Source organism: Pseudorasbora parva, chromosome 10 (assembly GCF_024679245.1).
Source record: "Pseudorasbora parva isolate DD20220531a chromosome 10, ASM2467924v1, whole genome shotgun sequence".
NCBI lineage: Eukaryota > Metazoa > Chordata > Actinopteri > Cypriniformes > Gobionidae > Pseudorasbora > Pseudorasbora parva.
The window spans coordinates 40,031,447-40,049,085 of record NC_090181.1 but is presented as its reverse complement, the minus strand read 5'-3'; the positions used below and the strand labels follow the sequence as shown (position 1 = coordinate 40,049,085).

At 40.5% G+C, this 17,639-nt stretch overlaps 1 protein-coding gene across 1 annotated transcript; it reads left to right on the top strand.

Moving 5' to 3' along the window:
* The first annotated feature begins 13,788 nt into the window (after nucleotides 1-13,788).
* On the top strand, nucleotides 13,789-16,104 carry stx11a (syntaxin 11a). Its single transcript, XM_067454714.1, has 2 exons — nucleotides 13,789-13,946; nucleotides 14,803-16,104. The coding sequence occupies exon 2, from the start codon at nucleotides 14,808-14,810 to the stop codon at nucleotides 15,687-15,689; it is 882 nt and encodes a 293-aa protein (XP_067310815.1). The 5' UTR covers nucleotides 13,789-13,946; nucleotides 14,803-14,807; the 3' UTR covers nucleotides 15,690-16,104.
* Nucleotides 16,105-17,639: the final 1,535 nt, after the last annotated feature.

Below are 17,639 nucleotides of genomic sequence, written 5' to 3'. Positions count from 1 at the left end.
AAAAAATTTGCATAGCAAAGTTTTCCTTCAAAACTTAAGGGTGAGTAAATTATTTTCATGTTTGAGAGAACTATCATTCATTTAACAGCTTTAAAAAAAGTGTTATTCAGCTTTGCACTAGAAAAGCTTATAAAACAACATTTGTTGTAATAGTCTTCAAATACCTTCACATTTGTTATTTAAAGTGAAATTTTGATCAATCCTAAACAAAAATGCAGCCTATTTGAGATGCTCAACTGGCGGTTGGCTTGTTTTAACCAACAGTGTGAGTTTGAGGTGTGACTTAAACACAGGGTCACACTTCATTAGCAACATAAAGAACATCAACATGAAATAATGCTGGGCCTGAAGAATAAGATTTGTACTGCTTGTTCAAATTGCTTAAAGGGTTAGTTCACCCCAAAATGAAAATTCTGTCATTAGTTACTTACCCTAATGTCATTCGACACCCTTAAGACCTCCGTTCATCTTCGGAACACAAATGAAGATATTTCTGTTGAAATCCGATGGCTCAGAAAGGCCTTCATTGACACCAATGTAATTTCCTCTCTCAAGACCCATAAAGGCACTAAAGACGTTGTTACAAAGCCCATCTCACTACAGTGGCTCTACAATCATTTTATGAAGCCATGAGAATAGTTTTTGTGCACAAAAAAACCCGAAATATTGACTTATATAGGGATGGGCCGATTTCAGCACCAAGCAAACGGTTATGAATCAGTGTATCGATCATTGATTCGGATCGCGCGCCAAACTGCTGAAATCACGTGACACTGGCGATCCGAATCATTGATCGAATCACTGATTCATAACCATTTGAATCTTTATTTGAGGACTGAACACAAACAAGGAAGAGAAGACAATGCTGAATAAAGTCATAGTTTTTGATATTTTTGGACCAAAATGTATTTTCGATGCTTCAAGAGATTCTAATGAACTAATTGATGTCACATATAGACTACTTTGATGATGTTTTTATTCGCTTTCTGGACATGGACAGTATAGTGTGCATACACTTAGATACGCGGGGTGTGGAACGATATTAGGGTTCATTAATGACATCATAATTTCATTTTTGGGTGAACTAACCGTTTAATTTGATTGTGTTCAATCCACTTAAACATAAGTCAAATTGAAGTTGACTTAATCTGTTTGTGTTGTGTTACATGAATTATTTTAGTTGCATTAACTGAAACTGGGTGGGACTTGATAGATCCCAGCATGCTTTGTAAATGGCTTAATCGAGAGAGAGTAAATATTATTTTATATGTAAAAGTGTTGTTTTATTTCTTTCTGAGCAAGATGTGAGGAGGAAAACACACTTGATTGTGTTTAATAGAGTTTAATATTCAATTATTTTGGAATTATTTGAACAATTTAAATTACAGTGGGTAACCATTGTGGAGAAGAGTGGATCACTTGTTTAGGCTGTAGACTAAAACAACTAATGTCATGGAGGCGTTGCTCAAGGAGCTTTAATGCTTAGCATTTAAGGTGCTAATGAGTGTTATTGCTACACTCTAAAAAATTCAACCCAATGTTGGGTCAAATATGGACTAACCCAGCCATTGGGTTGTCTTAAGAAAATATTTAACCCAACCACATGGTTAAACCAACTTAATTGCTGGGTTAGTCCATATTTGACCCAACATTGGGTTAAAACAACCCAGCATTTTTTAGAGTGTAGCTAAAAGTTGGCCAACTAACCAGGGGTGCGTTTCCCAAAATCATAGTTGCTAACTAAGTTAGCTACTTTGTTGGATGCAATGCAATTTCCCATTGCTAAACAATTAAGTTGCTAAAAGGGTACTTTTAGGGCAACTATGGTTTTGGGAAATGCACCCCAGTGCAGTATTATAATTGAGCTGTGTAATATTAAAGAATATGAAATTGAAGTGGATGAATAAATATATATGAAATTGAATGCCTGAATCATGTTAGGCATCCATATGAAATTCACTTTGAATCTGCTTAACTGGGTCACTTAAAATGTATTCATTCCATGATGTTGAAGTTACATTTATACAATTAAATTATGTAAATCCAACGCACTTTTTGTGCCTTCATCTGCTAGCTCATAATCTGGTGCATAAATGCTATGGATCCATCTTTGGTCATCTTTTGGATAGAGAATTACAACACGTCGGTGGTCTGATCCCACCGAACCTAAAGTTATTGACCCCAAATCTCACAGGAAACTTATGCGTTACTGCATTTCCACAGAGCAGGAAGCGACAGTCTGTTCACTAACCTTTTGACATCATCACATTCCAAATTCATGTATGTGTCCTTACAAAAATCCATAAACACAAACATAAGTTTGCATTTTGATGGCGAGTTTTGCCCACCATTAACACTTTCTTTAAGTATTTGTTGGAAAATTCTAGATGTAGTTTGATGTGTGATTGTTTATTTAAATAAAATAATCAGAGAGCTTTTATTGAGAAATAACAAATTGTTTTGGTTCCTTTATAAATGAAATGGACAGTAACAGCAGCAGGCAATTACTGAGCCAAGAAAGATGCCTAAACACATGACAAACATGAGCGCTAATTCAATCAAAGGCCCTGAAACATTGGAGCTGCTGTGGAGATTCTCATACTAAGTTAACAGGATCAGTTAATTTGAGTCACAGCCTGGCTAACCAAAACCAGCTGATGTTTTCTTCAGACATTATAAAGTTTAAAAGTCCCTGGAAAGGATGTGTAAAAACTGCAGGTATGCATATCTCTCTCATAGAGTTTGTCCGTCTGTTCATGTAACCTTGTTTTGCATTTGTTTGTTCAGAGTCATGTTTAAAAGACATGTTATATTTGCATTATTACATGTAACCTAGGGAAATGGAATGAGAATTTCTAGGGATGCACATTGTATATCGGCAAACTATCGTTATGGGCAGATAAGCGATCATTTTTGATGTTATCTTTATCAATCCGATAAGAAAATTTGACCGAAATATTCAAACAGATAGATAATGTATATTATTTCCATCTGCTGAGACACTTCAGACGAGCTGATGGTTTTTATTTGCATCAAATAGGATTGGAATCACTTCAAAAAAGGAAAATACAGGTATGTGCAACATGTGCAGTGCAAGTCTGACATATAGGCTAAATAACATTACAATCAAGACTGTAAAAGAACGTTGGGTCTTTTGCATACTGCCCAGTTGGGTCCCACTTGTTGACTAGTGCCATCCTATATGAAGTCCATGTGGGCAATTGGCATAGGGCCATTATGGAACCCAAGGACAATCCCATATAGATCCAATGTTTTACCCCTTTTCATACCCACATGGGCCCCACATATAAATGTTGTCTGGAAACTGGGACCAAGATGGGTCTTGTGCATGTTGCCCACCTATATGAAATCCATATGGGCCAATAATATAATATGGGGTCATTTTTCAATACCCGGAGGGGGTATATTGAGGCCACGAAGGCTACGACCACTTTTCCTGATCCGCCATAGCATCCCACGGCTCCTGATCCGCCATAGCATCCCACGGCTCCTGATCCGCCATAGCATCCCACGGCTCCTGATCAGCCAAAGCATCTCACGGCTCCTGATCCGCCAAAGCACCTCACGGCTCATGATCCGCCAAAGCACCCCACGGCTCCTGATCCGCCAAAGCACCCCACGGCTCCTGATCCGCCATAGCATCCCATGGCTCCTGATCCCCCATAGCATCCCATGGCTCCTGATCCCCCATAGCATCCCACGGCTCCTGATCCACCATAAAATCTCACGGCTCCTGATCTGCCATAGCATCCCACGGCTCCTGATCCACCATAGCATCTCACGGCTCCTTATCTGCCATAGCATCCCACGGCTCCTGATCTGCCATAGCATCCCACGGCTCCTGATCCGCCATAGCATCCCACTGCTCCTGATCCGCCATTGCATCCCATAGCTCCTAATACCCCATAGCATCCCATGGCTCCTGATCCCCCATAGCATCCCACGGCTCCTGATCCACCATAGCATCTCACGGCTCCTGATCCACCATAGCATCTCACGGCTCCTGATCCGCCATAGCATCCCACGGCTCCTGATCCCCCATAGCATCCCACGGCTCCTGATCCACCATAGCATCTCACGGCTCCTGATCCACCATAGCATCTCACGGCTCCTGATCCGCCATAGCATCCCACGGCTCCTGATCAGCCAAAGCATCCCACGGCTCCTGATCTGCCAAAGCATCCCACGGCTCCTGATCTGCCAAAGCATCCCACTGCTCCTGATCTGCCAAAGCATCTTACGACTCCTGATCTGCCAAAGCATCTCACGGCTCCTGATCTGCCAAAGCATCCCACGGCTCCTGATCTGCCAAAGCATCTCACGACTCCTGATCTGCCAAAGCATCTCACGGTTCCTGATCTGCCAAAGCATCTCACGACTCCTGATCTGCCAAAGCATCCCACGGCTCCTGATCTGCCATAGCATCTCACCGCTCCTGATCTGCCATAGCATCCCACGGCTCCTGATCTGCCAAAGCATCCCACGGCTCTTGATCTGCCAAAGCATCCCACGGCTCTTGATCTGCCAAAGCATCTCACGGCTCCTGATCCACCATAGCATCCCTCTTCTCCTGATCCACCATGGCCGCCCACTTCTCCTGATCTGCCATAGCATCCCACTTCTCCTGATCCACCATGGCCGCCCACTTCTCCTTATCTGCCATAGCATCTCACGGCTCCTGAACTTCCATCACATCCTGGCTTCAGACTCTGGTGATACTGTTGCTCTGCTGCTACTGGACCTAACGGCTGCGTTCGATACAGTTGATCACCAAATCCTATTGTCTCGACTGGAGAACAGTGTGGGCATTAAGGGGATGGCCTTGACCTGGATTATGTCTTATTTGGAAGGACGAAGTTTTTCAGTTCAGGTTAATGAAGCTGTGTCCACTTCGGCTCCTCTGACGTGCGGAATCCCACAAGGGTCTGTCCTTGGGCCGCTGCTTTTTTCATTGTATGTGCTGCCTCTTGGGTCAGTCCTTAGAAGACACAATGTTTCGTTTCATTTTTATGCTGACGACTGTCAAATATATGTACCGCTAAGCCAGTCAAAAACCCTTTTAGAGTGTCTAAATGAAGTAAGAGCATGGATGGCTATGAATTTCTTGTATTTTAATGAGAGTAAAACTGAGTTTGTGTTATTTGCTCCGAGTGACTCAGGTGCTGGAGTGCCTGTTGATCTGGGCTGTTTAAGCAGAGTCATTAGCCCAGTGGTCACAAACCTGGGAGTAAAGATGGACGGTTGCTTAAAATTTGATGCTCAGGTCAGTGCAGTGGTGAAGACCAGTTTCTTCCAGCTGAGGCAATTAGCCAAAGTAAAACCATTTGTATCTCGACAGAATTTTGAAATTTTAATCCATGCATTTATCACTACTCGTTTAGATTATTGTAATGCCCTTTACACTGGTCTTAACAAATCACTACTGGCACGCTTACAACTAGTCCAAAATGCAGCCGCTCGTCTTTTAACCGGAACCCGGAAACATGACCATATTTCACCAGTTCTCCAGTCCCTACACTGGCTACCTGTGCATTTCCGCATTAATTTTAAAATTCTGTTATTTGTTTTTAAATGTCTTCATGGCCTGGCCCCCAAGTATTTATCAGATCTGATTGTGCCTTACACCCCTTCTCGCTCACTCCGGTCGGCAGATCAGGCTCTGTTAGTCGTCCCAAAGACGAAAAGTAAACTTAGAGGTGATCGTGCGTTTGCCGTGGCAGCTCTGAGACTATGGAATGAGCTGCCTCTGCACATTAGACTGGCTGAGTCTCTCCCTGTTTTTAAATCCTGTCTCAAGACTCATTTATTTTCTTTGGCTTTTGGATCAGTTTGAGGGTTGACTTTATGGTATTGTTGTATTTATTTTATTGCTATTTTGCTGTTTTTGTTTTGTGAATTGTGTTCAGCACTTTGGTCAACAGTGTTGTTTTTAAGGTGCTTTATAAATAAAGGTGGATTGGATTGGACATCCCACTTATCCTGATCTGCCATAGCATCCCACGGCTCCTGATCTGCCATAGCATCTCACGGCTCCTGATCTGCCATAGCACCCCACTTCTCCTGATCTGCCATAGCATCCAACAGCTCCTGATCCGCCATAGCATCCCACGGCTCCTGATCCGCCATAGCATCCCACCGCTCCTGATCTGCCATAGCATCCCACGGCTCCTGATTTGCCATGGCATCCTATGGTTCCTGATCTGCCATGGCCGCCCCCGGTTCCTGATATGCCATAGCATCCCACGGCTCCTGATCTGCTATAGCATCCCACGGCTCCTGGTCTGCCATAGCATCCTACTTCTCCTGATCTGCCATAGCATCCCACGGCTCCTGATCTGCCATGGCCACCCACGGCTCCTGATCTGCCATAGCATCCAACTTCTCCTGATCTGCCATGGCTGCCCCCGGCTCCTGATCTGCCATAGCATCCTACTTCTCCTGATCTGCCATAGCATCCTACGGTTCCTGATCTGCCATGGCCGCCCCCGGTTCCTGATCTGCCATAGCATCCCACGGCTCCTGATCTGCCATAGCATCCCACGGCCCCTGATCTGCCATGGCCACCCACGGCTCCTGATCTGCTATAACATCCAACTTCTCCTGATCTGCCATAGCATCCCACGGCTCCTGATCTGCCATGGCCGCCCACGGCTCCTGATCTGCTATAACATCCAACTTCTCCTGATCTGCCATAGCATCCCACGGCTCCTGATCTGCCATGGCCACCCACGGCTCCTGATCTGCCATAGCATGCAACTTCTCCTGATCTGCCATGGCCACCCACGCTGCAGGGATGAGGCCTGCCCACACTTCCAGGCCTGTCCAAGCCATACCAGGGTCCATGTCTAGTGCCTTGGCACGGGCCTGGCCCACCATCCCTCCCCCAAGTCTGCCCCTAAGACTTTTGGTGTTTGGGCTTCTGGGGCCACCACAGGGTTTTTTGGTGTTGGTTCATGTTTCAGGTTCATGTTTTTGAGTTTTCCATGTTCACTATTACGTTTCTTAGTTTGTTTCGTTTAGTCATGCTTTTTGTCATGCACTTGTCATGTGACTCCATGCCCTCATGCGTTTTTGCCATTGTTTTTTTTTGTCATTGGTTTATTGTTTTATCATTTTTCACAGGTGTTCCTTGACTTGGCATTAGTCCATGTGTATTTAGACCTCATTTGTTGCCATGTGTCTTCGTCTGTTATTGAATGTATAACCTGCTAGTTTAAGTGTCTTTGTTTTTATCAAGTTAAGCCATTGTTTTTTTTCAAAGCCAAGTCTGTTTTATGTTTATGATTTTGAGTAAAATAAAGGACTGCACTTAGGTTCATCTAAACCTTGTCTTTAGTGGATCAATTGTTACATTTGTTTCATTGTACCAGTGATCATCTTCAGTTTTAACTCAAACAGGGGAAGACTGGAGTTATAAGCCTTCTGACTATGTGACTAAGTTCACCTGTGTGGGATTTTTGTGCAAATATAAGTTGTAATATATTTATTTTGTAAAAATATCAGATTGTTCTCATATATGATGTGTTTAGTTGTGTTAATTTACCTTCTAAGCAGTTCAGTTTATGGTTGTTTATTCTCTTCAGCCTTAATGCGTGCTCTCAAACAGCAATGTTATTTATTTGAAACAATATACTAATATTAAATGTTTACGTATGCTTATCTTCAAAAACACTGAACCGATATTATTAATAGTTCTAGCACTTTTATTGTTCTCATATTATTTTCATCAACAATATGGTTTGACTAAGATCATTTCTTTATTATCCAGGTGGAGTCTATTTAATGCATGGCACATGCATTTTTGATTACAAATAAGGTCTCATTTGTTAATGCATTAACTAACATGAACAAACAGAGAGCAATAACCTTTGTTAATGTTAGTAATATAATGTATGTTTATTAACAGTCCATTCACAGTGCATTACCTAATGTTAACAGACAACTTTGGTTTAGAAAATGTTGAGATTAACATGGGCTGAGATAAATAAATCTTTGTTGTATTGTTCATTCATTGTTGTTAACTAATGCTTACAAAATTAAACCTTATTGTAATGTTATCTTTTTTTTATGAAGTAAGTTGGCAATTTAAGTGTAAAATTAATTTGAAAAGTTAAGGGTTCATACAGTGGTTCAAATAGGCTACTGTACTGTATAGGCTTGAGCCATGTTGATGTTTATGGGACATGGCTTTTAATGGTGAGACTTTTGTTTTTGTAATCAGGCTAGTTTATAAAATATTGTATTAAGATTTATCTGCCCATATATTGGTTATCAGCTTTCAAATATAAATAATTATTGGTAATGGGCAACATTTCTGGCGCATCCCTACAAATTTCCCAGCTTGCAGGATGCTTGATTGCATGATTGTGTGTTGTGACTCCTTGGTCTGTAATGGTATAAGTGAATTACAGGTATCTCATTAGGTGTGATTAAATGCAAACTTACAGAAAGGCAGAGAGAAGAGGACCTTTAAAAAGGACCCTTTTTATGTGACCGGTGCTGTAACCTACAAAGGATTGTTTGACTTGCTCCTTTTACTAAAAAACCTTAATGCAAGAATATTTCAGATGAACAGGAAATCCATTGATTAATTAATATCTACAAATAAAATACAAATATTCCATATTATACACAGTGTATAGTGATGGTCGGGTAACAAACATTTTATCATTTAAACGTTTTTTTTTATGGTCAGTTGTAAATACATAATTAAAATAAGTTACACTTTCACACGTACCATGGTTTTCAACATGTAGAATTTGTATTAGGCATACATATAATACTTCAAATGCATACAGTAGTGATCAGAATAATTGAGTCCCCCCCCCCACACACACACACAAAGACACCCCCCAAAAAAACGGTAAAAATAAAAATTCTAACCTTTCATTGAAGTAAAAAAAAAATGAAAGTGGGGGGTAAATCACCTCATGAAATACATCTTTGTACATTTTTGGAATAAAGCCACGGCCCATTATAAGATTTCAGCAGAGGCCGTCAGGTTTAGATTTTTATCTGTTGGTATTTGCTAGACTCCATGATTTCATGTATCTGAACAAGATGTCCAGGACCTCCAGCAAAAAACTAGGCCCACAACATTAAAGATCCAGCTGTATATTTAGCTGAGGACATGGGGTTCTTTTTATCCCTGTTTGCACCAAACCCACCTGGTGGGTTTACTGCCAAAGCTCTTTTTATAGTTTAAGAAGCCGGTCCTGTTTGAAGTTTCAGTCGTGTCTGACAACTGAATATGCTGGAGTTTGTTTTTGGACGACTGAGGAGGATTTTTCTTGAATCCCCTCCAAACACTTAATATAGGTGCTGTTTGATCATTTTTTTAGGCCTTCTCACCCCAAGACTCAACTAATCTCTGCAATTCTCCAGCTGTGACCCTAGGAGAGTCTTTGGTCACTCAAACTCTCCTCACCGTGCATTAAGATGATATACATCTCCAAAACTGCCGCCCTTGTGGGGTGTTCCCGATCTGCAGTGGTCAGAATATATCAAAAATGGTCCAAGGAAGGAACAGTGGTGAAGCGGCCACATGGTAATGGCCAAGGCTCATTGATGAGCTACTAGCTCAAGAAGTTAATGCTGGTTCTGATAGAAATGTGTCAGAATACACAGTGCATCAAAGTTTGTTGCATATGGAGCTGCATAGCCACAGGCTAGTCAGAGTGCTCATGATGACCCCTGTCCACCGGCGAAAGCGCCACCAGTGGGCACGTGAGCATCAGAACTGATCCACGGAGCAATGGAAGAAGGTGGCCTGGTCTGATGAATCACTTTTCTTTTACATCACGTGGATGGCCGGGTGCACGTGGTGTCACTTACCTGGGGAACACATGGCACCAAGATGCACTATGAAAAGAAGACAAGCCGTCGTAGGCATTGTGATGCTTTGGGCAATGTTCTGAATCCTAGGGTCCTGATATCCATGTGGATGTTATTTTGACATGTACCACCTACCTATAGGCATTGTTGCAGACCATGTACACCCTTTCATGGAAACGGTATTTCCTGGTGGCTGTGGCCTCTTTCAGCAGGATAATACACTCTGCCACAAAGCAAAAATGGTTCAGGAATGGTTTGAGGATTGTTGACTCAATCAAATCGAGTATGGAGGCCTCACCATTTGCAACTTACAGGATCGAAAAGATCTGCTGCTAACATCTTGGTGTCAGATACCACAGCACACAGGGCTCTAATGGAGTACATGCCTCAATGGGTCAGGGCTGTTTTGGCAGCAAAAGGGGACCAACACAATATTAGGAAGGGGGTCATAATGTTATGCCTGATCGGTGTAGACACACGTTCTCTTCCAGTCTGATTCAGTACATCTTTAGTTGATTGGAACTTCTTAATTATTGCCCTGGTGAAGCTCGACAATCTTTTGCTGCACATCAGAACTAGATTCTTTGGTTTTACTCATTGTGATGAACAATTAAGGGAATTTGGCTTTTGTCTTTGTCATATTTAAAGTCCTGTGAAACAAGAAGCCATAGCTAGACAATTTCATGTTGCTAGTCAGCCTGGTGTACTGAAAAATAGTTTTTTAGACCCCCCCCCCCCCCCCCCACATACACTTTAAATTAATTTACTTTAATGAAAGGTTATATTTTTGCGTTTTTATTTATTTATTTATAATAAAAGATAAAAGGTTAAAAATGCAGATTTATTTTTATTGCAATTTTGGATCATATTTACCAAGGGGCCAATGATTTTGACCACAACTGTATGAAACCTGTACCTTATATATAACAAAGGGGCAACTGCCATTTAAATTTTGGTTTAAGCTAAATGTTCAGAAGTTGATCAGTTAATGATTATATACAAGTGTAAAAGCTTTTGGACTTTTACATCTCAAAGAAAATGTTCAGGCTGTCTTGATGCTCAGGTGTTCTGAGTGGTTGCTGTTTATGAATAGCTCTTGAATTAAAATCATTGCATGACCCTTGCAGTTGGGTCATGAACTATATTGCTTGTCCTTTTTTCCTAAAGTGATTTAATATCCTAATGTAATGAAAAAATGACATTCTGACCGTATAATTCATTTTGGAAACACTCTGTGTCTCTGTGTTTGCACAGCATATCTTAGTTATGTGCAGAAGCACTATTCTCACACGACAGAGACAGGTAGACTTCAGGCGGAAGGGTGTAATTCCATTAGATGCATAAACAAATTGAGCATGCAGTGGAAGTGCAATAACTGAGTTATGTCTTAAGCAGTTTAAAATCATACATAGTGCACAAAAACATATCATCAGAAACACAGTGCTGTAAAATAGGAAAACTCACTTCTCACATATAAATTATATACTATATTATATAAATATATAAACCGCTGGAGTCACATTGGTTACTTTAATGTCTTTACTACCTTTCTGGACATTAAAAGTGGTAGTTGCATATCTGTCAATGGAGGGACAGAAATCTCACAGATTTCAGTAAAAAGATCTTCATTTGTGTTCTGAAGATGAACGAAAGTCTTACGGATTTGGATCAACATGACAGTGACAGAATTTTCATGTTTGGGTGAACTAACCATTTAATAAATATTCTGATCACTGTCATCTGACTACAGTGATGCATATTATCAGTTTGATATGCATGCTATCAATTCCGAACATCAACAGCAAAATTGAAATCGAACAAATTACCATGATATTACCAGGCAAATGTATGAATACTGTACATCAAGTATGCAGTGCAGAAGTAAACACAAGTACACTGTAAAAAAAACTGACTTTAAAAAATGAGTTACATATTGTATAACTAATAAAAACAAGTTTAAAATTTCTTATCTATTTATTGATCATATACTTTTTTACAGTGTAGTAAATAACTGGGGCTGTATTACAGAAATTTCTTATAAATGTAGCCTATATAAAAATATACATTACAATATACATAAAAAATATATAAAAATGTATATTTCCTAAAAGTAAAAATGCCATGGTTAGCCTACTAAACAGGTGTAAAAAAAATGTGCAAAGAAAAATGTGTAGGCCTACCCTTTTGTGTATATTATTTGTACCTTTTTACAGCTAAAATGTTCACAGTAGTACTCTAAGGCACATATTGCTATTCTCAGGTACTAATTTGCACAATTTAAAGGTAAAAAAGGTACAAAGACTGCCCCAGTGACAAGCTGTTGTACCCCTAAAGGTACAATTTTTTTTTTTAATTCAGAGAGTGTACAGGCCTTATAATTGTTCAGTTTTAGGCCTACACAGTCACAGTTTCATCAGAAAGCAAAACGTCCCTGAGACCATGAGAGTAAGGAAGGAACCATAGTACAAAGAGGAAACCCACACTGATCTGGGGTGCGTTTCCCAAAGCCAGCTATGGTCACAAGTTCCGTCGTTACCAACACAATTCAACAGAAAGTTGGCTAACAATGTTTTTGGGAAATGCACTCCTGTCAGGCACAGGAAACAAAAAAAGCAGTTATGCTCAAACAACTGTTGACAAAAATATACAGTCCCAGCACCCACATAAGCAAATACATTTTAGGTTCTCTAAGATCTTAGATTTTAAACTTTAGTGATTGCTTCAGGGAGGAAAAGGTCACAATGTTCTGAGAGTCATTATTAGGCTCTACTGCCATCATGTGGCGACAAACGAGCCTATTCCTTTTACTTGACTTAGAATACAGATAAATATCTGATTGCAAAAACATCTGCAATTTTTTTATCCTGCATATGCAAACACCATTAGGTTTAGCTGGGCTATCATGTGCAGATTTTTTTTTGCTGTTTCACTTCTGCTTTTGCACTCACATGATTACTGTGTGTGACTCATCTGGCTTAGGCTACTATTTGTCATAGAAATAGTTTCAGAACACAGCCAATCAATAGAGTTAGAACACCTTAGGCTACCTTAGGTTTTTTTTGAGCGACAACACCTTTGTTTATTCTGCTAGACATGATTGCATATAATTTCTGATTTGCCAAATTACTAGCAATTCACTGAAAAGGAATTCACTGAAAAGGAATTCTGAAAGGATTGCATTTTGACTAGTACCTCTCAAATTTAATTGATCTCAATCTCATTAAATCTCAAAAGTAATTTCACCATCTCGGTTAACTATCTGGCTGTAACCCACTTCTAGCCTAAATAACCTTGAATTTGATTACATGTCGTTTTTGCCAAAATAACTTACAAGATGTATGGTGTTCCTTGATGCAAGCAAAGTCAACAGTGATTCAACAGTGACCTTGAAGTCAAGGCTGTGTTTGGACGGCTATTACTTCTTTTAAGTGCAAAATTGCTTCCAGGGTGCAGTCAGAATGTTAGGTTTGATTAAGTTATGATTCAACCAGGCCGACCCTGGCTAAAAGGATAATTACCCATAAATTGCTTATAGGCTACCGTCATACCTCAGAAGAGAAAGCTGGTTTGGATATCTTGTTAGGAAATAAACCGTCAATAAGTGTTGGACTCAGTTTAAACACAACCAAAATAATAAGATTTGCATTGGCATGTAGGCCTAAGACTCCAGCACTGCCACAAATATAAATGGATTGGTTTTGACAAATGCCCTTTGGTAAAAAACAGTATTGATCGATTTTGCACTATATTCAGCCACTGGATTTGCAATGTGAATGTTGAATGTGAAACGTCTGAGCAAAATAAATGATGTGAGGGATTTAAACATCTATATGATCCTGGGTGGAAAGTGGGGCGTTTTAGGGTGTAAATAGTGTCAGTGAAGTTAACGGGAAATCTTTTTTTAAAACTTTAGTATGAGTTAACGTTCGTGCTCTGACTTGTCGGAAACTCCCACCAGTCAGTCTCAGTCAGTCATTCGACTGCAACGTTATTTCCTGCAGCGATGTGACTGACATGAGGCGATGCGCGTTCGGAAACCATACAAGCTCGTGTTTATAGCGTTTGAATTGAACGAAGGGACATGAAATAAGGTAACGTTGACAGTTTATGTATCGTTTCAACTCATTTCAATTTTGATTTAAACAACAAAAAAGGTTTGGCGAAGTTGTTTACCGCATCGTTATAATCTGAAATAAACAAGGAACTTGAAATGGCTGCACTCCTTCTATCGTTTATAGTAAGCATACTATTTTAATTGTGGTTACCTTTAAGAGATCTTGGCTTAGGCTACTATATTTTTTGAGGAAGTTAAAATTAAGATCCTTTATTTATGTGTTTATTACAGTGTTCACTTTAAAGTGATGTAGGCTAGCAAGTTACTTTTTGTTTGTGTGTGGCTGCGTTGTTTGATTTAGCCTATAACATTGATATTTTTCATTAGTGCTCAATGTTGACTTTACATCCGGGAATAGACTGGTTGGTTTTAGATTAGACTTTTGTTCTGTTTACGTGTGTCTTGAGATTTGCATGTTCATAATGAGACAATAACGAGTTTACTCCAGGATTTTAGATTTAAGTCACTTATTTTGCTCTTATTTACTTAAGGTGTTCAACACAGGACTAAAGGGAAGTCCCCACCTTTTTTATTCTCTGAATGGTGATCTGGTGGGAAATGTGCAGCATCATGGTTGCCATTGCGGTGAAGAACTATATGACAGACACCTCTGGTCTTGTTAGTTTACCTTAATAGTAAATTGTTGCTGCTGTACTAAAACCATTTACTGTATGAGAGGCCACACTTTCAAGCTTGCATTGTGAACTGTGTCTGCTTTTTTGTTCCTCCAATTGAATATCATACTGCGCAATGAAGGCCTCACAAATGTTTGTAGAGTCAAAGCTTGTCATGTAGGTCATAATAAAGTCTAACAATCATAATTTTCCTCCCAGGAAAGATGAGAGACAGGCTGGCTGAACTGGGAGGTGTTGCCCCCAAAGTCCACAGCGAGGATGAGCAAGTGGATGGAGGAGAAGATGTGGACAGTGGTGAATTGGAACAGCATGCAGTGGTGTTTGAGGGCGAGGACATCATGGAGGACACCTTCAGAGAAGCCCAATCCATCCAGAAAGAAATCGCCCAACTCAGGATGGAGGTGAAGAGACTGGGCAAACAGAACACACGCTTTCTCACCTCTGTCAGACGCATTAGCAGCATCAAGCGTGACTCGAACACGATTGCACGCAACATCAAAACGAAAGGGGAGAGCCTGTATGCTCGGATAAAGAAGCTGGATGCACTTTGTAAAGAGTTGGAGGAGAAACACGGAGCCCATTCAGCTTTGGTGCGCATGATACATGGCCAGTTTGTCTCTATCACAGGTTCTTTTCACGAGGCTATGAATGAATACAACAGCGCCGAAATGGCACAGAGGGACAACTGCAAGACTCGTATCCAAAGGCAAGCGGAGATCATGGGTAAAGAAGTGAGTGGAGATCAAATCGAAGAAATGATCGAGACCGGCAAGTGGAACGTTTTTTCCGATGACTTGCTCACAGACGGGCGAACCGCTCGCTCAGCTCTCACTGAGATCGAGAATCGCCACAAGGAGCTTTTGGAGTTGGAAAGTCGCATCCGAGACATCCATGATCTGTTTTTCCAGCTGGCTTTGCTGGTGGAGGAACAAGGGCCCATGGTGGACAACATTGAGGCAAATGTTTATGCCACCCAAGACTTTGTGGCCAAAGCTACAATTCAGATAAAGAAGGCTGTCATATACAAGAAGAAAAACCCTTGTCGACAGCTCTTCTGTTGTTGCTTTCCATGTTGCAATAAATGATCTCAGTGTTGAAGCTGTCTAGTTTCAGCTAAGCCATAGCATATTAAACAAACAACAGTATTTCATTCTAGTGTTAACCATGTCACGTGTACTTTGTAGAGAACAACCAATGCCCAGTGCCTGCGCTTTATGGTTGCCATTGCAAAAAACATTGTGTCTTCTTGTAAACCACAGGAGATGCAATGCAATTGAGCTGAAGTGATACTGCAATCTTACTGAGAACCTTCTGCGAGTGTCACAGGACATTTACTTGATGTGTTAAAGATATTAAAAAGGAAACTGCAAGTGTTTTACGCCCATGTACAGTGCAAGCAAACATTATACAGTACATGTTTTATTACTGCTTTATTTTAAGGTAGATTTCTGTGTGTATGATTTGTTGTCTTAATTTAATAAATATTATTTTATCTGTGAATGCCTTTGTTTGTTTGATCGATCACCATAACGTTATACAGTTTATCATTATAGCATTTATGCAACACATTGTTTTGCATCATTGTTGGTTTCCCAACTAGTTACTTCTGCAATATGACTTGCAAAAGGCGTTGTGTAAAACAATTCCATTTCAACAAACACTGAAACAAATCTACACATTGTTGCATTTGAATCAGTTTGAGAAATCTGTCAGCTTCTTTTTGAGAATCCTGTTTAAGTACTGTAGCATCACAGTGTGTATGTAAATATGATATGCTTTTTAAACACTTCAAAAAATCTACCAGGAGTGGGACATTTGTCCATTAAATCTCAAGTCCGACACCTTAACCACTCGGCCATCCTGGTGGCTGTGGAGAGCGTGTGACCTCAAATTGAGGAAATAGATTGTTGTTTCTGTTTCGAATGACCACATACCCACAGAGCAGCTTTCATTTGAAAAAGAAAAGGCATCACATTAAACTTGGTAGCCTATTAAACTTTCGGTTTTGATTGTAGTTATGTGTTTGAGGTAACACGTTCTACATTTGTATCTTGTATCATTGTATCTTGAAGCTTTTAGACACGTTCATAAAGTTTAAGCAGTACAACATCACTACATATGTAAAGCAAAGATGCATATGCTTATGGTGGAGTTATATGGAGGTGCTTTTGGTATAAGGGACAGAAATTTTCCAGTCGACAGGGGGATAAACCATTTATTAAGAAGAATGCTATCAATGTATTTAATTAGCAAAGATTGCATTGCAACTTGTCTCTCTGTTGGTTGTGCCTACATTTTCTAGTACCAAAGTTTAATGTTTACAAAGCTCCGGAGTGGGGTTTGAACCAAGGGGGTAATCTAGCGCTCGGAAAGCGTTCCACCCCTAGGGGCTGCCATTGCTAACCAAGCCATCACCTGCTGTTAGCATCCCATTGACTCCCATTCATTTTTGAGTCACTTTGACAGTGAATAACTTTACATCAGAGGCGTTTAAAGACTCCATTTGTCCATTGTTTATTTCTAAAGAAACACGACAATGCATAAAAGGCTCCGTTACCTTGTATCTTACACTATCGCCCCGCAGAAGCTGTTTTTGTAAAAATAGGCTAACTATTGCGTCATAACCAACGCGACTCTGTCGCACAGTTGAGAAATTACCGTATAGACCTGAGGAGACGCTCGCAGGCAATCTTTTACTGTCTATGAGACAGTCGGGGGGATGTGGAGACAAAGTCTGATAAAGTCAAGGGGGAAGAATGGGGAGAAGCCCGTAGTGAGCCAAAAGCAACGGGAGAAAATATTTAAACAACGTGATTCAGCTTTCACTTTCCACATCTACTAGAAGACCTACAGCTGTCAGACAGGAGGCTCACGTCACATCTACGTCGTCAAGCTCAGTCTGAGCCTGCGCAGTTCGCTCAGCCATCAGGAAGTGAGTGCTCCTATACTGACATCACTTAACGCCGTAGAAGGCAATGGGATCCCTCCGTCCATTTCTTTTACTGTCTATGGTTTGAACCCACAAGAACATTTGT

Bases quoted from the DNA above. Each gene is read 5' to 3' on its own strand.
- stx11a (XM_067454714.1), top strand. From the start codon at position 14,808: ATGAGAGACAGGCTGGCTGAACTGGGAGGTGTTGCCCCCAAAGTCCAC.